The 25,000-nt window shown below is 46.1% G+C and overlaps 1 protein-coding gene across 3 annotated transcripts in view; it reads right to left on the bottom strand.

The window, feature by feature from the left end:
- agbl1 (AGBL carboxypeptidase 1) overlaps positions 1-25,000 on the bottom strand; it is a 224,354-nt gene that overhangs the window by 64,955 nt on the left and 134,399 nt on the right. For all 3 annotated transcript variants that reach the window (XM_084453042.1, XM_084453041.1, XM_084453043.1), the window contains one exon: positions 16,802-16,982. In XM_084453042.1, coding sequence (XP_084309168.1) covers positions 16,802-16,982 — 181 coding nt within the window. The remainder of the gene's footprint in view (positions 1-16,801; positions 16,983-25,000) is intronic.

The raw sequence follows: 25,000 nt of genomic DNA, 5'->3' as shown, positions 1-25,000 counted from the left end.
TTATCACAGAGAAGGCCTCAGGGAAAGCAGTGATGGAGCAGCGTGTCAGTTGAGAGAGACCCCCCAGCCCCCACCCTCTGCACTGTGGGCACAATCAAACCCTCCCAGCGGATCAGCACCACGGACGGCGCCAGGCGCTGAAATATCACCCCTGCTCACCTTGATGGAGAGACTGCGCACCTGTGGCCAATTCTCTGATTGCTACATGGAGGACAAAAGAGGCATATAGAGACACTACTATTAAGACGAGAACTATTTTGGATTTATACACTGAACAGACTTGCTCCAAGGGGTATGAATGAAGACTTCAGCATTAGACCTTATCTGTAATTCTGTAGGGTGGTACTGTGACTGTGTGCTCTGTGCTTTCGCTCTATATTTATACGAATACTTGACTATGAAATTGTCTAAAGCTGAAACTGTAGGGTCCTTTCTGTATATCAATCAATCAATCAATCAAAGCTTTATTTATATAGCGCATTTCATACCCAGAGGCAACACAATGCGCTTTACAGAGAACAAGGGAGGTGGGCAGACATCCCACCCCTACATATTCCAGATTATATGTTGGACATGGATATTGTAATATTGTAAATTTGCTTATGGATGCTTTTTTGATACTTCAAATGAACTTAGCCACTGGTAACTGATTTAGGATGACTTGTGTTTTCTAAGATACAGTGGAATTTCTGAACATGATGTATAATATGCATGTATAAGATATGCACCATAGTTTGTTTTTTTTATGCACAGAGTGAACTGTACCAGGAGTCAGGTGAAAAGGGGTTGTCTATCCCATTAGGGTCATGTGACCCTTAGATACCATATAAATGTTTGGTGTGGCTATGTTTATCCAGTCTGAGGAAGAGCGTTGTCGCTCGAAACGTCACTTATTTTTTGTCCATAAATAATCTTAATGGGAGCTACAGTGTGCGGACTCTTACTTTCTTTGATACATATGCTTTTTTAGTCCAGCACCTGCCTTAATAATTATTTTGGGATGTGCGCGACCCACTTCTGATTTGACCAAATCAGCAAATACAACTCATGGAGCGTGGTGGGAGAGGACCGCCACGCCAGGCTAGCTCAGTGCTCGACTCCGGCAGCCATCAGTCGTGCTGAATCTGTGCTGAACTCGTGTTGTGCCTGTGATCCCAGGAGGGAGAACCAGAACACATGGGGGGGGGGAGCCGAGGAGAAGTAACACCTCCATGAAGACGTCACCGCTCTCGTCTGGTTGGACCTTTATGGGCAAATAAACGCAGGGCTGTGCTTAAAGTGTCCTCTGTCTCGAGTGTTCTCCCTGGATTTGTATGCACCTATCCCCGATTCACACACACACACACACACACACACACGCACGCACACACGCACGCACACGCACACACCTCCATAATGAGACCTAATATTTTCATATCTCTGTCCCCCTGGCAACCTGAATAAAAAGTCTAGCTAGCTGCCTACCTGCTCTCTGAGCACAGCTTTGGCGTCCTAGCAGTGACCTTCAGAGGATAATTGGCCAGTTCTGCCTCGGCTGAAGCAGGAATACTTGGGCTGATTTGAATATTTCTTTATCTGTGCATCAAATTGGTGTGTTTGGAAGGAGGGTCACAATGTGAATTCTGAGAATGCCTTTAGAGATAACATTACAAGCCCAAGCTACTGTGGATTGGGTAAGGGTTCTTGCAACCTGAACTTTTGACGAAGTTGGTATGTGGTATATCTGAAGTTAGTACAGTATATGATACAGTGTATACAGTATCTGAAGTTGGTATATGGTTTATCTGAGGTTTCAAGGCGGTGATGCAGCTGATGATACCGACACTGCCTGGTCTAAAAACCTGGAAGTGCAGTTGGAAAGAAGGAAGTCAATACAGTACATTGCTCTAGAGCAAGATGCATTTTACCCAATGTTGGTGTTTGGACATGCTACAGTAACATAATCCAATTCACATGAATGAACCAGCCCTGACAGAGACGGAATGGGCCAATTCTGATTCCATAAATTGAATCCCAATACCCCTGGACTGAGCCTATTGTTAGTCCACAGAGGTGTACCCTTCACGGCCGGTACCGCTGCTCTGCCTCCATCCTGGTCCCTGGGGGACTCAGAGAGCCTTCTGGGCCGCAGCGTTCCCCCAGCAGGCCGTGCTTGGAACACAGCGCTGAATACAGTTTCTCTCTCTCGCCAATAAACGTCTCCCTCCCTACCAACAGGCCTAGTCTGGCCAGGTCTGAGAGAGACCGGGTCTGAGAGAGACCAGTCTAGTCTGGCCAGGTCTGAGAGAGACCAGTCTAGTCTGGCCAGGTCTGAGAGAGACCAGGTCTGAGAGAGACCAGTCTAGTCTGGCCAGGTCTGAGAGAGACCGGGTCTGAGAGAGACCAGTCTAGTCTGGTCAGGTCTGAGAGACACCAGTCTAGTCTGGCCAGGTCAGAGAGAGACCGGTCTAGTCTGGCCAGGTCTGAGAGAGACCAGTCTAGTCTGGCCAGGTCTGAGAGAGACCGGTCTAGTCTGGCCAGGTCTGAGAGAGACCAGTCTAGTCTGGCCAGGTCTGAGAGAGACCGGTCTAGTCTGGCCAGGTCTGAGAGAGACCGGTCTAGTCTGGCCAGGTCTGAGAGAGACCAGTCTAGTCTGGCCAGGTCTGAGAGAGACCAGTCTAGTCTGGCCAGGTCTGAGAGAGACCGGTCTAGTCTGGCCAGGTCTGAGAGAGACAAGTCTAGTCTGGCCAGGTCTGAGAGAGACCAGTCTAGTCTGGCCAGGTCTGAGAGAGACCGGTCTAGTCTGGCCAGGTCTGAGAGAGACCGGGTCTGAGAGAGACCGGTCTAGTCTGGCCAGGTCTGAGAGAGACCGGTCTAGTCTGGCCAGGTCTGAGAGAGAGAGTGACCAGTCTAGTCTGGCCAGGTCTGAGAGAGACCAGTCTAGTCTGGCCAGGTCTGAGAGAGACCAGTCTAGTCTGGCCAGGTCTGAGAGAGACCGGTCTAGTCTGGCCAGGTCTGAGAGAGACCAGTCTAGTCTGGCCAGGTCTGAGAGAGACCGGTCTAGTCTGGCCAGGTCTGAGAGAGACCGGTCTAGTCTGGCCAGGTCTGAGAGAGACCAGTCTAGTCTGGCCAGGTCTGAGGGAGACCAGTCTAGTCTGGCCAGGTCTGAGAGAGACCAGGTCTGAGAGTGACCAGGTCTGAGAGAGACCGGTCTAGTCTGGCCAGGTCTGAGAGAGACCAGTCTAGTCTGGCCAGGTCTGAGAGAGACCAGTCTAGTCTGGCCAGGTCTGAGAGTGACCGGGTCTGAGAGAGACCAGTCTAGTCTGGCCAGGTCTGAGAGAGACCAGTCTAGTCTGGCCAGGTCTGAGAGTGACCGGGTCTGAGAGAGACCGGTCTAGTCTGGCCAGGTCTGAGAGAGACCAGTCTAGTCTGGCCAGGTCTGAGAGAGACCAGGACATGTCATTCCAGGCGCATGAAGCCACCCCTGCTTCCTGCAGCTGTCTGGCCCAGAGCGTGGACTGAATGACTTTGCGCCGTCCACAGAATCCATTATTCGCCTTCCCACCTGAGACTCCAGCGCATGACTTATCAGGAAGCATCTGCCCTGCTGCATGCTGGGGGGCCGGCTCCCCCCGTGACGGTCCCGCCCACCACCGCCACCCACAACCAGTCGATACGGAGAGCTGACCGGTGAGTCAATACAGAGGTGTCCCCTCTGACACATCCTGACCCCATCCGTCTACTAGTGTGTTGCACTTTTATGGTTTATTAATAGGTGGTTGAGTTGAGGATGTTTACATGTAAAAATCAATATACTGTATGAGTATTAGTGTGAGTAGAATTTTAATTAGTCTTTAGGTAGATAGATAGATAGATAGATAGATAGATAATTTTATTTTTGTATATCTATGCCCACTGTGCCTTTCTGTTATGTGTTTTGTATAGATACAGTATGCAGACTAGTATTGACGTTGAGGGAATGCAGCATTCAGATCAAGGGTGCATTTTTGATTTGAGCTTTGGCAGGGAAATTAAATGCGAGCGTTTAAAGAGTAGAATTTTTTGTATATAGAATGTTTGCACTATATAAAATAAAAAAGCATAGTCTACATTTGAACTAGTCAGGGCTCTGAACTTTGTCGCGCAACCAAATTCAACCAGATACTACAGCCAGCCTCTCGCGCGTTAGCAAAAAACTACAAACCCATTATATTAGTGATATTGGGCTAGGGAGGCGGGACTAGTAGAGAAGGAGATCTGTTGAGCGTTTGTGTACCAAATTATTGCTGGGGACAATTCAGTAGTCTCTGAATATTGATGGGGACCTGTCCCCAGCGTCCCCCCTAAATTCTACGCCCATGACTCAGATGACTAAAATAATCTGCTCAGTCATGGACAACAGGGGAGCGCTTTACCTGGCGGTAGAAGTTAGACAAAGATGCAGGGCGACCTCGCGGTCATTCACCATGCGGTCTCATGCTAATGCGAGGCCGGGTCGTCGCGTGTCCTCAGGGGTCACAATCCCAGTGTGTTAGTCAATGTCAGCTAATCTACTTCCAGCGCCGAGGGTCAAGCCGACCACAACCCCCTGTTGTCGATGCCCGGGCCACTGATCTCACAGATCAAACAATCAGCCAATCAGACACACCTTCCACTTGTGATTCCACTGAGCACTCTGAGAGGGAGAAACCGGGGCTGTCGCCATATGGTAACAGCTTAACGGGGAGTATGAATACTAAGCACCAGTCCTCACAACAAATATTGTCCGTCGAAAAGCGAACTGTGTTCTGAGGAGTGAGGAGAATAATGTCTCTCCCAGTGACCAACCTAGGCATGTGTATTGACAAGCGGTACCATTCTCTCTGTGTCCGTGCCACGATAAGCAGACCAACGATTTGTCCCAAACGCATGAATACTAACATGATGCTCGGTAGCGGTCAGGGGAGTCTGACCATGATGCAGTTACCAGGGTATTGATCTGGAGGAATAACACAGTCTGTGTGTTGGCAAGTGATTCATTATCTCTCACTTGGTTCCGCTTGCCAATAAAATACATTATAATGAGTGGTAGCCAGTGTGTGTGTGTGTGTGTGTGTGTGTGTGTGTGTGTTTGTCTGTGTGAGAGAGAGTGAGAGAGAGAGAGAAATAATGCGAGAGTGTGTGTGCCTGTGCATTTGTGCGTGCATGTGTGTGTGTGTGTGCGTGTGTGATCGGCAGTCTGCATACGTGCACAGCGCACGTGTCTGTTGTTGAGGGAGCAGGGGGCCAGGGTTCGGGCTCGGTCTTATCTGACCAGGCAGCCTGTGGTCAGCGGTGGCCAACCTGTGCAGAATGATGAACAGCTCCCCCTGCCCCTCTATTCATCACCCCCGCGTCTCCCTCCAGCCCACTGGGACCCCCGCCATACGTCAACGTCCTCCCCTGGACCGCCCTCATGCATCACAACATTTTAATACAGCTCAGACATGCTTCCTCCCGCCCCCCCCCCCTCTCCCACCCTCTCTCTACCTCTCTCTCTCCTTTTCTCTCTCTCTCCCTTTCTCTCTCATTTCCCTCTCTCCCCCTCTCTCTTGATCTCCCTATATCTCTCTCCTTTTCTCTCTCTCCCTTTCTCTCTCATTTCCCTCTCTCTCAATCTCCCTCTATCTCTCTCTCCTTTTCTCTCCCTCTCCCTTTCTCTCTCATTTCCCTCTCTCCCCCTCTCTCTCGATCACCCTATACCCCTCTCTCTCCTTTTCCCTCTCTCTCTATCCCTCTCTCTCAATCTCCCTCTATCGCTCTCTCCTTTCCCCTCTCTCCCCTTCTATCTCTCTCTCTCTCTCTCTCTCTCTCTCTCTCTGCAGTGCATATCCCTCTGATCTTTGCCACCATGTAAGGAAACCATGAAACAGCACAAACAGAGATTGACACAGCTCTGCAACTGTAGTCTCTGCTGAGGTTTACTTCCTGGATGGGATGTTTGAGGACAGATTTGTTGAAAGACACGGGGGAGGTTGTTTGAAAATGCAGAGTATAAACGTAGAGGCATAACAAGACTGTGTATGTGAATTCACTTCACTTCAAAATAAAACATTATAATGAGAGTATGCTAGTCTGTGTGTGTGTGTGTGTGTGTGTGTGTGTGTGTGTGTGTGTGTGTGTGTGTGTGTGTGTGCCTGTGTGCTTTTAGATGTTGCTACTGCTCGAGATGTGACCTTGACTTTAAAACAGACTTTAAAACAAAAATAACAACGTAAACAGTTAGAAAGAAATGCATTATCATGGAGAAATATTCCAAGGAGTGGTAGAAGAAAAGCATTTGGTTAGCTACTGTGGGTCCTTTATAGCACAACTGACCCTTAATGGGTTTTGATCGCTTTTACCTTGAAGATAGATGCTGTGCTGAGTCAGCAGAAGACAGAGAATGGAATCAGGCTGCTGTGTGATTCTCAGAGCCTGGGGAGGACATGTTCTCTCGGGAGGGAGAATGAGAGAGGGGAGGTGGGGAGAGGTGGAGGGACGGAGATAGAGCGAGGGAGGAAAGGGGAAGGAGAGAGGGAGGGATGGGGAGGGAGAGAGGGGAGGAGAAGGGGAAAGACTGATGGAAGTGGGAGGGGGAGAGCAACCCTCGACTGTGCCAGCGCTCCTGCTGGTGATGCCGAAACAGCGCCCCCTGTGTTCCCCAAGCTGAGGTTCTCCCTGCTGACTGGGTCCAGTTCGCCTTGACAGAACCAGGGACCTGTACTATGAAGCAAGTCCGACAAAACCAGGATCACTTTCCATTAGCTGGCTTGACTGAGTCGAACAGCCAATCATGCTTAACTGGTATCACGACGATACAGGAGGGAAAGCTGGCAAAATACTGCCGACTGTGCGAATGCATACTTAGGCTTATCTTTGCACCATTATGAACGAGTAGGTCTGACTACAATTACAATTGTGTAGGCTATGCCATAAATGTTTGCTTATATGTATATTTATTTATGACATGTAAGGCAAGAAAAGGCCTAGCCTTGTTCTTTCAGCTGCAACTTAGTGAGCCTTGTAAAGGGACAACACTTAAATGTTAAAACAAGTGTATAAATGATGTAGTTTCAGGTGGGAGCTGAATGTGAGGTCCTGCTGGACAAGGAGTTTAGAGCTCGAGATAAAGCTAAAAAATAATACAAACAAATAATACAAGAGTACAAATAAAGTGCTTCCGTAACTCATTTATTTCCAGGCATGGGTAACAATTCAATTAAAATGTAATTCGCTTTGTTCCTAGAAACGGAAGTAGCCTAATAAATCACCAACAATAAAGAGTTGAAAATGGAATAAAAAGTTTGTTGTTGTTTGGTTGTGTTTGGCAGTGTTTTTGCTTGGTTCTCCACATCACCCACAGCCTACATGAAACTACCTGTGTTAATAAAACGCTAGCCAGCGCATAGCCTACGGTCTGCGGGACTGTAAGCGCACAACTTCACAAGCAAAATATGACTCAAGTAAACAAAGAGAAGACATTCCCTCCATTGGCAATCTGTGTCTTTCACATGATGTACTCATCAGGGAAAGTGTTTTTTGTCGGCCTGGAAAAATGCTTTCCTTCCTAAGAGAACCTCTCACTAGTTGCGTACTGAGGTCCAGGGGATCTAGGAACACACTGAGGTCCAGGGGATCTAGGAACACACTGAGGTCCAGGGGATCTAGGAACACACTGAGGTCCAGGGGATCTAGGAACACACTGAGGTCCAGGGGATCTAGGAACACACTGAGGTCCAGGGGATCTAGGAACACACTGAGGTGGGGGGATCTAGGAACACACTGAGGTGGGGGGATCTAGGAACACACTGAGGTCCAGGGGATCTAGGAACACACTGAGGTGGGGGGATCTAGGAACACACTGAGGTCCAGGGGATCTAGGAACACACTGAGGTCCAGGGGATCTAGGAACGCACTGAGGTCCAGGGGATCTAGGAACGGTGCCATTTTCCAAGTGAAATGATTGGTCAGCAGGCGATGCTTCATATGTTTTGATCTATGAGCAGGTTAGCTCTGCAGCATACGTTACCATGGCGATACGGCCCGGTAAAGAGTGAACCACCGTGGTGACGCTGACAGCCCAGTGTTAAACCTGAAGTTACCTCACTAACCCTTGATTTGGCGAGGGAATCACAGGAGACGCCGTGCTAATCTGTTAAGAGACCACTGGCAATGGTCTTCATTGACAGATAAAGTTGAAAGGTCAAGCAGCAAGTTTCTTAATTCAGCTAATGTTAGCTGGTCATTATGTTTTGGTAGGTATGGATTTGAAGCGAGTTCCACCAGCAGACTTTACAGTATATCCATTGCAGTAACGTTATGGGGAAAAAACATGGCTAGAGCCATAACGTTAGATAAGAGTAACGTTATTGTCAACTAGACAATAACTTAAAATAAATAGGCTACACTCAGTCTGAGACGAAATGTGGCTTGTGGATGTTTACTACATATGTGGTACTGCCTGTGTTGTCGTAGTATTGCATAGCACATTTTGCAGCGCTCTTCATTCATGTCCAAACTCTGTTTTGCTCACTTCATATTGTGGTCTGACTCTGTGAGAGCAAATGTTGCTAATCATGTGACAGCTGACATCTGAAATGGTAGCACAGCGCCCTCTACTGTTGGATTTAAGAGTTGTTTTCCTTTACATCCCAGTTGATGGGCTATGCACGTAAATTCCAAAATTGACCATTTTAACTGATGAGATCAATGGGTTAGAATTCTTTTTAGCGGTTATCGGTCAACTGTTAACATCCCTACAGGACTGCAGGATATTGAGAGAGAGAGAAAACCAGAGAGGGAGAAGAGAGAGACAAGATGGAGAGAAACGAGAGGGAGAGAGAATGACAGTCTCAGTATGATTATGGGAAGCTGAGAGACCTCATACAGTGTCTGGTATTTCTCTATTATAACAGGATGGTCCTTACTACAGTTTGTGCACAGATAGAGGGATATGATGCAGCTCACACAAACAGAAAGTTGGGCCTACACACATACTGTAAATAGACAGACAGATCGCCTGGCTGCTCCCTCACACACATACTGTACACAAACACACACACACACACACACACACACACACACACACACACACACACACACACACACACACACACACATTTTTGGCCCAGGGATCCATATCATAGGAGGAGAGGCAGACAGACAGTCAGACAGACAGGGAGGCAAACAGTCAGACAGACAACAGGGATTCATTTTTAATTCTTTTACTTTTATTGTTTCTTTTAAATCTGTTCTCACTGTTTATATGTTTGTATCCATCTACATTGATTGTGTGCAGGGCTTGACATAAGCACTGGCTCGGTGCTGTCTGGAACACCTCCGGGCCAGTAAATAACGCTTTTCAATGGCCTGCTCGGGCCAGAGCTAATATAACTGTGAGATTATATATAGTTTACAATTGTCTACCCATAATAAAATACATTATTGTGTGAGAGATTTGCGACTACGAATCGTTTTGGGAGAGTAGTCTGGCACCGCGGCTGCAGTCTCATTCCACAAACAAGACAGAGAGCACAGACGCAGAGATCACGGGCGAGTTCAGCCCCCACAAAACGTTGATGTTTTGCTACGCTTTCCAGGTGGAACAATACATTTTCTCAGTGTTCCCCAATCAGCAGAGTGTTCCAACACGCCAGCGCGAGAACTCGCCAGCCGAATACCTTGTACATAGCCGCTAATCAATAGACACTAATAAAATGTTTCTGAAGGCACCTGCTGCCGGCCAAAAACCTGGCAAAAAACAACTGAAAAGACCTTTCACCAGAAGCACTGTGAGACAGGGAGTATGAAAAAAAACAAAGAGAGTTTTCCAGCCTCACTGGCCAGATCGCTGGCCTTGGCTAGGGTGTGATGAGGAGAAGGGAGAAGTATTTTGCAAGATTTGCCGATCTATGCCAGCGTATGCAGACAAGTGAGTGAAAACATTAGACAGCTCTTAAGGGAAATAGCTCGCTAACTAGCTAATATGTTTGAAGGATTAGCTCTTAGTAATTGCTGACTAGATCCCATCATCACAAACATTGACTTTACATGTACTTGTATCGCATCATTCTTCTGAGGCATGATGATGATCAACCACTTGTAGAAGCACTCTTCACTCGGTGACAAACCACTGATTCTATTAAATGCTTGCCATGCATGTCCTGTTTAAGCGTTAACAAAATGTGGCTATATCTTCCAGGCTAGTGATACAACATTGGGGCCAGTAACTTTGAAAATCCACTGGGAAAATTCAAATGTATGTCAAGCCCTGGTATGAATGGTGCTATTTAAATAAAATGACATTGACATTGACATTCACAGTCAGACAGGGAGGCAGGCAGACATGAACACAGACAGACAGGAGATGACTGAGGAGGTGTGAATCTCATCCACTAAATCAAACCGACTAAGAATAACACATTGTCTTTCCCAAGCTAGCTACTCCCAGGAATGATGACAACATCAGAATGCATGCGTACAACGGCAGTCAGAGACAAACACAGAGAGAGAGACAACAATTATACCGGCATGCTTTCAGTGCTTTAAGTGCGTGTGTGTGTGTGTGTGTGTGTGTGTGTGTGTGTGTGTGTGTGTGTGTGTGTCTGTGTGTCTGTGTGTCTGTGTGTGTGAAGACAGTCAAGAAGACAGTTTGGGCTGGATTGTCTGTTCTGTTTCTGCTCCAGTGAACACTGGGATCAGACAAGTGGGACAGCTGGATGCCTCAGTCCTCCAATCACAGACCCCCTCTCTCTCAGTCCTCCAATCACAGACCCCCTCTCTCTCTCTCAGTCCTCCTATCACAGACCCCCTCTCTCTCAGTCCTCCAATCACAGTCCCCCTCTCTCTCAATCCTCCAATCACAGACCCTCTCTCAATCCTCCAATCACAGACCCCCTCTCTCTCTCTCAGTCCTCCTATCACAGACCCCCTCTCTCTCAGTCCTCCAATCACAGTCCCCCTCTCTCTCAATCCTCCAATCACAGACCCCCTCTCTCAGTCCTCCAATCACAGACCCCCTCTCTCTCAGTCCTCCAATCACAGACCCCCTCTCTCTCAGTCCTCCAATCACAGACCCCCTCTCTCTCAGTCCTCCTATCACAGACCCCCTCTCTCAGTCCTCCCATCACAGACCCTCTCTCTCTCTCTCAGTCCTCCTATCACAGACCCCCTCTCTCTCAGTCCTCCTATCACAGACCCCCTCTCTCAGTCCTCCCATCACAGACCCTCTCTCTCTCTCTCAGTCCTCCTATCACAGACCCCCTCTCTCTCAGTCCTCCCATCACAGACCCCCTCTCTCTCAGTCCTCCTATCACAGACCCCCTCTCTCAATCCTCCAATCACAGACCCTCTCTCTCTCTCTGTCCTCTATCACAGACCCTCTCTCTCTTCCTCAGTCCTCCTATCACCTCTTATCACTCCCTCTCTCTCTCTGACCTATCAGGTGAGAAATGACCAGGTAACACTGGTGAGAAATGACCAGTTAACACACAGGTACATACATGTTGAAGAGCCACTGTAGTCTCACACAACATTTTTTCTTTAAGAGACTGAAGCACATTTTATGAGGGCCAAGTCGTTTCCACTGAAGCTGAATTGAGATAAGATCAGAATAATATAGTGCAATGTCAGTCATCTTAATTAATCGCAGAACAAATTTAATTTCAGGGGTGATTAACCACTTGGATTCAGGGATGACACTGTGGGTCGAATATCAAAGACTTGAAGTGAATTGTATTCTCCAGTCCGTGGTAAATTCCTCTTAGGAACACATGATTCGTGATGGGTGATAAAAGGAAAACGTTAACTTACATTTCTATATTGTTGATAACCCACTTGTCGCCCATTCATTTCAATGGGAGATTGATTGATTCTATGGGAATTTACACTTCGTCATATGACACTTTTGAAAGTGTCGACAAACAGAAACAACGTCACTGTCGACACTTTTTTGTGTCGGACAGGGGTGTCTTGCACCTAACAAACTTTCCAATGACGCAGACGCCGTCACTTTCATCACACAGCTGTGATTGGATAGCTAGAATGAAGGCACCTTCATTGCCATGGATCAATCAGCCAATCAACGTCTGCAAGTCACCATGGAGGTGATCAGACACTTCGCTGAAGTATAAATGCGAAATGTCGGTCGACATTTTTTTTCTGTCAACAGACATTTGTCGTACGACACTTGTCGACTGAGTACAAATGAAGCTTTAGTCTGTTAGAAACAGTTGAGCTGTTTGCGATAGAAATGAATAGAACAGCTCCGGTCAACGGTCAACGATGACGCCGAGTCGTCACATTCCCGCCTCAAAAGCCTCGTCCGATACCACGCTGTCACAGAGGAAATCAATAACCATTCCACAGCGTGGCCCTCAAATGCCCCGACGTCAGGGATGCTCTGAGGATGCATTTCCCACCAAATCCTGTCGCTGAAGGTATGAAGATAGATAAATGATAGACCGCCCCCGCTTACTCAATTTCACAGCCATGGTGGATTGTGGTTGCACGCCTGGATGGGCAAGGCTCTGTCATGTATGGAGAGCTGGTGGTGGAGGGGGGGGGACAGAGAGCAAAACGGAGAGAGAGAAAATGAAAGGGTGTGTTGGAGATTTGACAGGGAAGCTGTCAGTGAGTGAAGCAGAGCAGCCAGACCGGCCCTGCATGGAGATGTGGTGGCTTCAAAAATGGAGAGTCCTTCCCTCCCTCCCTCCCTCCCTCCCTCCCTCCCTCCCTCCCTCCCTCCCTCCTTCCCACACTCCCTCCCTCCCTCCTTCCCTCACTCCCTCCATCGAGACAGACAGACAGACAGACAGACAGACAGACAGACAGACAGACAGACAGACAGACAGACAACCAGACAGACAGACAGACAGACAGACAGACAGACAGACATCCCTCTACTGTTAAATGCAAACATGTTGCACACTGTTATCACCTTGTCCTCACACACTCTCTCTAACTTTTTATGTGTGACTGTGTGTGTGTGTGTGTGTGTGTGTGTGTGTCTCTTTGTCAACACATTAAGCTCTATACAATGGAAATAAGTCTGAGACGTTATTGTGCTGTTCTTCACAATGTTTTAAGCTGTGATGCAGTTGTCTGACTGTTGTCTTTCTTCATCGTCAAATAAACTAAACTAAACTATGTCTCTTCTTATCTCTCTATAACCCCCCCCCCCCTCTCTCTCTCTCTCTCTCTCTCTCTCTCGCACTCGCACTCTTTTTCTCTCTCTCTCTCTCTCTCTCTCTTTCTCTGCAATCAGTGAGATACTGTAAGGACAAACCACAATGCTGCTAGTCAGAGGTCAGAGGTCAGAGGTCAGAGGTCAGATTGGTTCACATCTCTCCTGCCCCCTGGTCAGAACAGCTGTCCAACACAGATTGTTTTTCTCAACTCAGAGCAATTATCTGCAAACCAAACCCTCTGTGTTATGTTACAGGGCAGCAAACAGCAGCAGTCACTGTGTGACTGAGTCTGTGTAATCCTGCCACAGGGAAGAGAAAGGGTGCAGTTGTTTGTGTGTGTGTGTGTGTGTGTGTGTGTGTGTGTGTGTGTGTGTGTGTGTGTGTGTGTGTGTGTGTGTGTGTGTGTGTTCCTCATTGCTTGCATCACACCACAGAACAGGTTACCTAAACACTATCGCATATCTTGAATGGCTGTTATGCTTACAAAGGAATGTACATGCGTAGCACATCATGATAGAATAGTGAACCTAAGGACATATCACACCACTCCCCAGCATCAGTGAAAATGTTCACACATGCCTGCGTCAATGCATCTATGTTCCATCTCTGGAACGACCAATATGCCTTTTCACAGTTGTCTGCTAACACACCAGGGCCCTGTACTACGAAACAGGATTACAGGGTTAGCGCGATAACTTCAGGTTCAAGCCTGGTTTATCCGTACTACGAAGGTAGTTCACTTTTCACCGTGCTGTATCGCCATGGTAACTTATGCTGCCGAGCTAACCTGCTCCGGGGCAGGTTAAGTTCCAGATTATGGATCAAAACGTATGAAGCACTGCCCGCTGACCGATCAATTCACTTGGAAAAAGGCATATGGACGTTAAGATTCTATATGGAACTTCAGTGTGCGAATAAACAATAATCTGCTGTGCGCGAACAGTGAGAGGTTCTTAAGAAGACTTTTTACAAACCGACAACCCCTCTTTGGCTTTCCCCGATATCATATGAAAAATTGAAGAATGACAGCTGCTTCAGCCATATTTTGCCTTGTGCATTTACAGTCGTAGACTGTAGACTATGCAATGGCTTGCGTTTTATTAGTCTACCTGCAGTTTTATGTAGGCTGTGGGTGATGCGGAGAACCAAGTAAAAACACTCATTTTTTATTTAATGTTCAAGTCTTTAATGTTGATTTATTAGACTAGCCTCCCGTTCCTAGGAACAAAGAGAAGTAGGCTACATTTTAATTGAATTGTGATACTGTAGCACCAATGCCTGACAATAAGCCTACTTCTCCACCCCAAGCTTCACCTTTTCCATCTTAATAGCCTGTTTTATCTCTAGTTCCTCTTGTATAGAGACTTCACATTGTCTACTCCACCCTGAAACTATTCAAAACTATAGCCTACATTTGCTTTATTTAAGCGTCCCCTGCCAGTCTAGGGGTTGCAGCTGAAAGAATAAGATATATTGATATAGGCTACAATTGCTTTACACACCATAAGAATAGGCACAGCCCAATGATCTAGCCTATCGTGTTCATGTGGAGGATAATGATAAAATGTAGGCAGTATTTTCCCAGCTTTCGTTCCTGCCTTTGGCAGTAGCGACTGTGTTGCGCCTATAGTTCATATTTCTATATTATTGCTCCTCTTGTGTAAAATACGGTGGACGGAACTTGGTTATGCGTATTGTTTGCCTTGTCCATGGCTGTGTCCGAATACCCATACTAAGGTAGGTCTATGCGATTGGTCATTTTGAGCAAATACCTCCCCTTTTACCGTGAACGCGCTCATAGCTAGATTGGATCAGCTGGGTAGACTTGACGTGTTGATAGCCACCGTCGTAGTACCGTTTATCCGGGGTGCGGTTGTCGGGTTTACTCGAGCAAGCTAGCGAAAAGTTATCCTGGATATGTTGAAGGAACTTCGTAGTACGGGGCCCAGATGTTGTTGTGGTTCATGAAGAGTCCAGAGAAGTGTCTGTATTAGAGATAGCATGCACCTTCACCTCACCTACAAGCCTCGAGGAAGCCTTTATGACTAAGGTCTTGAAATACCAACCTCTCGTAAATACCATCTCAGAGCTAGGCTACAGGTGTACACTACTTGTTTTTATATTTGGCAGCCTTGGACATGTTCATAGGTTGGTTGTCAGAGGACTATGTCTACTGTACTTGGGATGTCCAAGAAGGAAGCTAAAAGGCTCACCAAGTATTGCTGTCTCTGCAATTATTGGCAGCCGCCATATATGGCGGAGACGTTGCTACTTGTCCCCATGAGTGATGTGTTTTGTATGTGAAAGACATTGTCCATGTTAATTGTGAGTGTAGACTAATCTGTGCCTTTAGTATTTGTGTCCCTGTATGCATTGTTTCATTATGTGGACATAATTAAATGATTAAAATGTGTGTGTGTTTGTTTGTGTGTGTGTGTGTGTGTGTGTGTGTGTTTGTGTGTGTGTCTGTGTGTGTGTGTGTGTGTGTGCGTGTGTGTGTGTGTGTGTGTGTGTGTGTGTGAATGGTTGAACACAAGAGGAGGAAATTAAAACCTTCCTTGCCACCCTCCAGTAACTCTCATCTCTCATTGGGGAAGCTCTCATGTATAAGTTATTTCTCCCTATCTGGAATCTGGGATGAAAGACCTTTGGTGACCTTTCAACTGTCAAATCGCGATTTCCATTTCAAAAGGGTATGACACACCTCTGTATTTGCATAGATATGAGTTGCTAGGCAAGTTTTAGCGGACACCTCCCCTTTAAAGTTGGCTCCAAATCAATTAACTGTCTGGGTATGTAAATCCATGTTACTTCCTAGCTCATGCCAGAGTAGCGCACCTGGAGAAGGAACTAGTCAACACATGTTCAGACCAGGTGTTACACTGGATCACCTACTCAGTAAGTAAGTAAGTAAGTAAGTAAGTAATTAAGTACTTACTTACTTATTTACTTACTTACTTACTTACTTACTACTTACTTACTTACGTACTACTTACTTACTACTTACTTACTTACTACTTACTTACACTGGATCACCTACTCAGAGGGTTCCAAACCAGATCTCTAGTCCTCAGCAGGACTGCCGTAGCCCACAACAGGGCAAATAATATAAAACATAAAAGCACTACAAATATAAAATAAATAAATCAAAAGCACTACAAATATAAAATCAATCAATCAATGAATCAAAACAGCCACACATTCATTTCTACATTTGAAAACTACGTTTGGCAAGTACATGTCCAGGCATTTCCAGGCCCCTATCTTGTTCTCATCCATGATGTTGATCAGCTTGAGGACTACCACAAGGCAAGGTTACTGACACTACAACAACTTCAACCACCTACTCCACCATGTCCCAGTTAGCATGGGGGTGTCACGAGGGTCAGCCCAGGGGATATACTACCGAGGTCAAAGGTGACAGGTCGAGTTCAGAGAAGATGCTACTTGAATGACCGTGTCAGGTCAGAGAGGTGACAGTTGGGATCAGGCCAGGGTCATAGATCAGAGGTCAACATATGTGTCAGATGTTGATGTCCCAGGGGTCAGGGAGTTCAGGTAAGCGCCCCATTTGAGGGTGGGGGTGGGGGTCAGGGCCTAGGGTGAGGTTCAGGTTTGTTCAGGTTCAGACTCACGTGCCATTAACGACCCCGTCTGGATTGAGCATGGGGATGATCTTGAAGATGAAAGCCTCTCGGAGGCTCTCCGCCACGGGGTCGTCGGAACACAGGAACTCCAGCGTGCCCTTCATCACCCAGCTGGCGTTGCTCTCTCCCGGGTGAACCCGCGCAGTCAGCACTATGCAGGGTCGGTTACCTGGGGGAGGGGAGGGAGGGAGAAGGGGGAGAGAGGAGGGGATGGGAAGGGGGATGGGTAGAGGAAGGGGGAGGAAGGAGGGAGGGTGGGATGGAGGGGCGTTATTCACCGACTGTCAAACTGAGGGAATCAACACTGCAATCTGATCTAGTGAATCTTTCGTAGATCTGCATGCCCCAAAATTGTGAATCGATAAAACCAGTCTTCTAAAATGTGTCATGGAATTTTAGAGACAACTGGCCTCAAACCACCCCTACCGTGGTTTTCTCACCATGACAGGAAGGGCTCACACCTTAGACTTCCTGTTTGGCCTAGGGTGACTTTTCCATTATTCTATTGTCTCCGCCTGAAATATATTCAAAGTGTACCGCGCTTTCTCATGTCACGTGTCTGTATTCTCGACCACTGGTGATGATGTCCGCCGTGACGTGTACAGATGGGTTAGCCAACCAAATCTCTGATAGCGTCACATCCATGTATTGCTCTAATATAAGGCCGCGCAAGACGAGCCTACTTCACTTCTGCTGGATACCACTCACGTGCGTTATCCTGAAGTCCTTGCGCTCGTATGTTTTCTCAATAAACCAGACTTGACCTCTTTGAGCGAACCTTGGCAAATCTTTTACTTTAGATCAGATTAAATTCCATTACAAATGCATATATGGCGAAAAGTAGAGGTACACAACAGAAGTAATTCTGCCCGGCGATTAGATCTCTGGCAGACAATCCTCACAAATGATTGGCTAGAAAGAGACAGGATCCTCAGACTGCAGAATTGATCAGGCTGTAATGAGTTTCTGAGATCTGAAAACTAAGCCTCCCTCATCATGCTCTCCTGACTCGCACATTTAATTGAATCCTAATGAGCCGGAACAATCTGGTGCGAAAAAAATAATTTGTTTATACTTTTTGTAAAAGCAAAATGAGATATACATAGCAGCTTTCTCAATCGGCATTAATCTACAAATCCATAATCTGTCAGGGTAGACGGTGCAGTATGAGAAGGTAATGGGATGGAATATTCTTTGATGAAACAATGCAGAGTGAAATCAAGAGAAAGAGACAGAGAAAAGAGGGAAAAAATCATATTATGGAAAAAAAGAAAACCTTTTCAAACCCAATGAGAAGCATAAGATTTATTTGAGACTGAATTGGAAATGGATGGATAGGAGGTAGAGAGGTACGGTGGACGGAGATGAAACGCAGGCATCTTGTGGAAGCGTCCAGCTGATAGTATTAAAGTGAGAGGTATCACATCAGGCCAGAGCAGGAGACTCAATTTACCACCAGAGTGGTCTATTTGAGCTGGGAAAAACGTATAATTTATATTGTCATTCAGGAAGAATCCCACCCCTCCCTCTCTCTCTCTCTCTCTCTCTCTCTATCTCTCTCTCAATCTTCAATTAAAATAGCTTTATTGGCATGACATACTGTACACAGTAAATATTGCCAAAGCAGGTCGACAAAAATAAATAACTAATAATAATCATGAGAAGAACAATCAAACAGTTAATCACTCAATCAATCAAATCTACTGTACACAGGAACTTAATTGTGTGCTCTAGTGGTACAGTATGGTGTGGCAGGATAAAACATGCCAGACAACTAGACAAACAAACAAACAGACAGACAGACACACAGACGATAAGACAGACACACAGACAGACAGACAGACAGACAGACACACAGACGAGAAGACAGACACACAGACAGGCAGACAAACACGCAGACAGGCAAAAAGACATCGGCTCAAACAGAGACAGCGTCTCTCGTCTCTCACACACACAGACTGACACACACGCACATGTGCACCGACTCCAAAGAACAAAGCAGGCCTTGAGCAATCCAAAGCAATCTGAGTAATCCTGCCCTGCATATGCAAATCAGGTTTCATTAGTACAAATCAGTGTTGTCCATTTATAATCACACGACAAATTTGCCCCGCAAAGCTTATGAATATGTAGCTTTGCCCACCCCCCCCCCCCCCCCCCTCCTCAATTTTATTAATTAAGAATGTTCCACTGCAACTGGTGGTGCGGCTCGTTTCGGCAGGTTGTTAATTATCAAACACAATCTCATCTAGCATGACACTCTGGCCCACAGCCATGCAGGAGGAGGAGGAGGAGGAAGCCTTCTCTTTCTTCCTCCACTGGAGAGACAGGGTAATAAGGATATGAGAGGCCTGTGAGACTTGCGTGTCTGACAATGTGTGAGACAATGCGTGTCTGCGTCGCTCAGTAGCTTCCGACCGCCCTGTCAGTGAGTCTGCTGTTTCTCCAGCACCCTATACCCGCATGCCATGTTTTATAAAGGGTTCATAAATGTGTTATAACTGTGTGACAACCACTTCATTATTTACAAGGGTTTAGCAGATGTACGTATATGCTGAGGCAGCTGCACAGCTTCTGCAGTGGAGTCTTTGTGAAACATGCAGTACTATGAGGATTAGCTCCCTCCCACCTCCAGGCCATGGTCAAACCCTACACCCCCTCCCGAACGCTACGCTATGCTACCTCGGGGCGACTGGTTTCCCTGTCACTCCGAGGCCCCTGCGGTCAATCGACACGGTCAGGGCTTTTCTCCGTTCTGGCCCCGCAGTGGTGGAATGAACTGTGTACTGATGTCAGGACAGCCCAGCAGAGTTGCTGCCCATCTTTCGGCGCAGGTTGAAAACTCACCTCTTCAAGAGGTACTACCAGGATCCTCCCTCTAAAGCATCTATTGTATTTTTAGTTTGCAATTCTTGCACTTTGCCTTCAGCAAAGCGTCAGCTAAATGGCTGTAATGAAGTGTATCCCCCAGCTATAACAGAAAAAAGGGAATGGATCTGTCAAAACAGCTATTAGGGTGTTGCCTGGAGCTCAAATTGGACCCTACCTCAAGCATTCTGGGAAAAAAAAAAAAACATTCCAATTCCAATGTTCCAATTGACACCATCAGTCATGAGTCACCTTGGACTGAAGGAGACAAGACGATCAGCAAAAGTAGATTCACAATATACATTATGTAACTCCCAAATACACTCTCCGCTAAGGCTAAAATACACTCTCCTCTAAGGCTAAAATACACTCTCCCCTCAGGTTAAAATACACTCTCCCCTAAGGCTAAAATACACTCTCCTCTAAGGCTAAAATACACTCTCCACTCAGGTTAAAATACACTCTCCCCTCAGGTTAAAATACACTCTCCCCTCAGGTTAAAATACACTCTCCCCTCAGGTTAAAATACACTCTCCCCTCAGGTTAAAATACACTCTCCCCTAAGGCTAAAATACACTCTCCCCTCAGGTTAAAATACACTCTCTCCTCAGGTTAAAATACACTCTCCCCTCAGGCAGGGGTCTGCAACCCATGCGTCTCTTTATCCCCTCTCCAGTGGCTCCCTGGCTTTGGCAAACAATTACATGGAAATAATAACGGTTATTTTTTAACATCTTAATTTTCATTTATCATCCTCCAGCACAAATTGGTATCTGCATAAAGATTCCCCAGAATGCAAGAAATGAAGTGGTTGATGTTGAAATGTTTTGCGGCTGCAATCAGATTTTATATTTATAATATTTTTGGCCCAGTGGCTCTTCTGATCGTAAAGGTTGCGGACCCCCTAACGCATGGCACTGTTTGTATGGCTGACAGTCGTAGCAAGTGGTAGCCGTCTACCCTGTGTGTGATGGAGTTGAGCAAACCCCGTGCTGCCTAAAAGAAGTCATTATAGTGACCTAATGTAGCTCGACCAGCCCATCTGACCAATGGGGTGTGAGAGATGGGGCGGGGGTGATGGACTGGGACCGCGGGGCCGGGGGAGAACACGGAGTCCCTGAGCAGCACTAAGCTAAAAGACCAGGGCGTACCGTGGGCGTGTGGAGGATCTCTCAAACCACACAACCTAGGAAATAGACACTGCAAACCTCAGGCATACGAGTCCTAGCTCAACAGCATAGGAGTTTTTCACAGCGAAATGCCTCGAACACATTTGACATCAGACGAGGAGAATGCTGTCTAGATCAGATACTGGACTACTATCTCTCCTGGACGACCAACACCAGCGTCGTAGTCAAGAAGGCGCAGCGGCAACTCTACTTCGTGAGGATCCCCAGGAAGAACAGCCTGCAGGAGAAGCTGATGGCGCTTCTCGCTGCTCCGTCCAGAGTGTGCTGACGTCCTGCATGTCTGCGTGGTAACCGTGGTAACCAGCTGCTCAGCAGCGGACAGAAGGGCCCTTCAGAGGGGCATCAACACCTCCCAGAAGATCACCGGCTGCTCGCTGCCCTCCCTGGAGGACCTACTCAGCTCTCACTGCCCTCCCTGGAGGACCTACCCAGCTCTCACTGCCCTCCCTGGAGGACCTACTCAGCTCTCACTGCCCTCCCTGGAGGACCTACCCAGCTCTCACTGCCCTCCCTGGAGGACCTACCCAGCTCTCACTGCCCTCCCTGGAGGACCTACCCAGCTCTCACTGCCCTCCCTGGAGGACCTACCCAGCTCTCACTGCCCTCCCTGGAGGACCTACCCAGCTCTCACTGCCCTCCCTGGAGGACCTACCCAGCTCTCACTGCCCTCCCTGGAGGACCTACCCAGCTCTCACTGCCCTCCCTGGAGGACCTACTCAGCTCTCACTGCCCTCCCTGGAGGACCTACCCAGCTCTCACTGCCCTCCCTGGAGGACCTACCCAGCTCTCACTGCCCTCCCTGGAGGACCTACCCAGCTCTCACTGCCCTCCCTGGAGGACCTACTCAGCTCTCACTGCCCTCCCTGGAGGACCTACCCAGCTCTCACTGCCCTCCCTGGAGGACCTACTCAGCTCTCACTGCCCTCCCTGGAGGACCTACCCAGCTCTCACTGCCCTCCCTGGAGGACCTACCCAGCTCTCACTGCCCTCCCTGGAGGACCTACCCAGCTCTCACTGCCCTCCCTGGAGGACCTACCCAGCTCTCACTGCCCTCCCTAGAGGACCTACTCAGCTCTCACTGCCCTCCCTGGAGGACCTACCCAGCTCTCACTGCCCTCCCTGGAGGATCTACTCAGGAGGACCTACCCAGCTCTCACTGCCCTCCCTGGAGGACCTACTCAGCTCTCGCTGCCTCAGTAGAGCAGCTAGCATCCTGAAGGATCCATCCCACCCTGGACATCATCTGTTTGACCGGCTGCCTTCTGGTAGATGGTTCAGGTCCATCCAATCACGAACAAACAAACTTACAAACAGCTTCTACCCTGAGCCATATGAGACCTGAACACTGCCAAACACGGACAGTAACTGCTACAGTAGAACTGTTTACACTGAACGCTGTTCACATTTGGCACCGCATTTTATATGTACAGTATTATACTGTTCGTCACGTGTTAGTACTGTATGTGTATACTGTAAAAACATTATGTGTAAGAGCACATGAAGTATTGCAATTTCATTTCGTTGTGCTCATGTGCAATGACAATAAAGTGAACTTGACCTTGAACTTAGGTACTGATAATACAAATATCTTCATACGAAAATTCTCAGTTGCCAACCGTTTGGCCCTAGTCTTGGTGAATGAAAAAACATTTAAACAAATAAACAGTGAGCTCCTTGTGAAAAGCAGTATTTACCCATCATTGGCTCGTGTATTGGAAGCGTTCATTATGCTAATCAGCCAACCACACTTTATCTCAGGATTCCCTTCAGTCCTACGTTAGCCATCTTGTCTTGCTGACATGCATGTCACCAAATGCCTAATCACATTAACACACAGCGTGCCATTCTTCCTGACTTTGTAATTATCATGTCATCATATTATGAATTAGTCTTCATTTGCTGTGTTGTGATCGGCGTGGAGGGCAGCAGATTAACAATGATTTCATTACATCCCTTAATTGAATGATACCCCACAATGCTGGAGACTTACACTCGCTCACCATGATAGATGATGCATTCACTTTAGCTGTGCATGGACAGGCTTTAGTGGCAACAGAACCCCAAACAATGCTCTCAGAGAGTGTAGTCCAGCTATTGTAGGTGGCTTGGTCCGTTTTTGTTAAAATTATTTTCCATAAAATAAATGTTTGCACATAGGCAGTATATACAGAGCAGCTGACTCATTTAACTGTCTGATCTCAACTATTACCTCTATTTCTTCCATGAGTGAATTAATTTCATTAGGTGACTTTAACAGAAATTGGCTTGACAAACCGTCTGACATAGTTAAAAGAAAGTTCAATAGTATAAATCTCACTCATTTAATAAATGAACCCACACATGTCACTAAGAAAACACATTCTTTGCTTGATTGGATACTTGTTTCACATCCAAATAGGATCATAAAGTTCGGTGCTTTGTCTGATTGCTTCAGTGATCATTTAATCATTTTTGTGTATGGAAAATGTAACTCCCCAAGTCACCCCCAAAGTTGATCAAGAATAGGCAGCATAAGAAACTGGATCCTATTTAATTATTTATGATTTAATTAATATAAACTGTGACCGTTTTCAGTTAATTCCTAATGTGCATGATGCCTGGGACTTTTCTTTACACAGAGTATAATGAAGTGGTTGATAGACATGCTCCTTGGAAGATGGTTAAGGTCAGGGGTGAGCATTTGCCTTGGATCACTCCCGAGCTTATTAGTCTCTTTAGGAAGAGGGATAATGCTTGGTCAACATACCGTAGGAGAAGGAACAATGAGGATTGGGAAGTGTACAAGCAATTTAGTAATTTGAGTAAAACTAAAATTCGTAATGCCAAATCTAATTATTATAGTGATTGTTTAAACTCTGATTTCAAAAATTCAAAACAATTTTGGCGTAAAATTTAATATATCACTAATATGAAACAAAAATACTGTATAATATTACTCAAATAAGAGTTGACAATGCAATTCTACATGACTCGTTATCTGTCGCTCAAGCACTAAATCAACATTTCGTCTCTATATGTTCTACCCTCGTTCTGGTTTCATATACCAGTGACTTTTTTAGCAACATCTCATCTTCTTGTAGCTCTTCATTCTCCTTCAAAAAAATCTTGCCAATTGAGGTCCTGGGTGCCATTATGGAATCTAATGGAAATAGTGCTGGAGTAGATGGGTTGGAAAATAGATTTATTAAACTAGCTGCCAATGTTCTTATGTATCCTCTTGCAGATGTATTTAATCTCTCACTATTAACAGGTGAATTACTGACCATCTGGAAATGTGCACAAGTTCATTACATAAAGGAGATGTTCTTGATTGTAATAACTATAGACCAATATCTATTATTTGTTCAATTGCAAAATTATTTGAAAAACTGGTCTATTATCAACTCTCCGATTATCTTAGGATCAATAACATCTTATCGCCTTCTCAGTCTGGTTTCAGACCTAATCACCCAACAACTACTGCCTTACTAAAAATAAATAATTATGTTTTTACTGCTGCAGGTAAAGGTGAAGTTACTGGTGCAATATTTATTGATTTAACCAAAGCTTTTGATTTTATTGACCGTTAATTATTATTAGATAAACTCCATTCTATACTGTAGGTCTCTCTGATAATGCAATTCTCTGGTTTAATTAATATCTCCATATTAGGAAACAATGTGTTGTCTTAGACGGTTCTGATTTGTTGGTTCAGCAAAGAGGTGTACCTCAAGGCTCAACTTTGGGGCCGCTTCTCTTTTCTTTATATGTAAATGATTTATCTTCCATTTTCAATAATTCTTCTGAACTCAAAAGTTCAATTATATGCAGATGATACTGTTATTTACACATCAAAATCTGATTTATCTGAAGTTCAAGCCTCTCTTCAATTTGATTTTAATATTCTGCAAGAGTGGCTCTTGCATAACAAATTACTTCTTAATAAAAAAAAAATCCTTTATCATTATTTTTGGTACCAAACATAAACTGAAGTCCATTTGTGGTTTGTGTGTTGTAACCTGTAAAGATAGTACTCCTTTGCAGAATGTTAAAATCAAATACCTTGGTGTATGACTCTATTCCACTTTATCATTTAAAACTCCCATTGTTCATACTGTCCGTAAAGTTAACTGTCATATTAATATGTTAC

This window comes from Borostomias antarcticus (assembly GCF_949987555.1).
Source record: "Borostomias antarcticus genome assembly, chromosome: 18".
In the NCBI taxonomy this organism is placed as follows: Eukaryota; Metazoa; Chordata; class Actinopteri; order Stomiiformes; family Stomiidae; genus Borostomias; species Borostomias antarcticus.
This window is presented reverse-complemented; position numbering and strand designations above follow the sequence as displayed.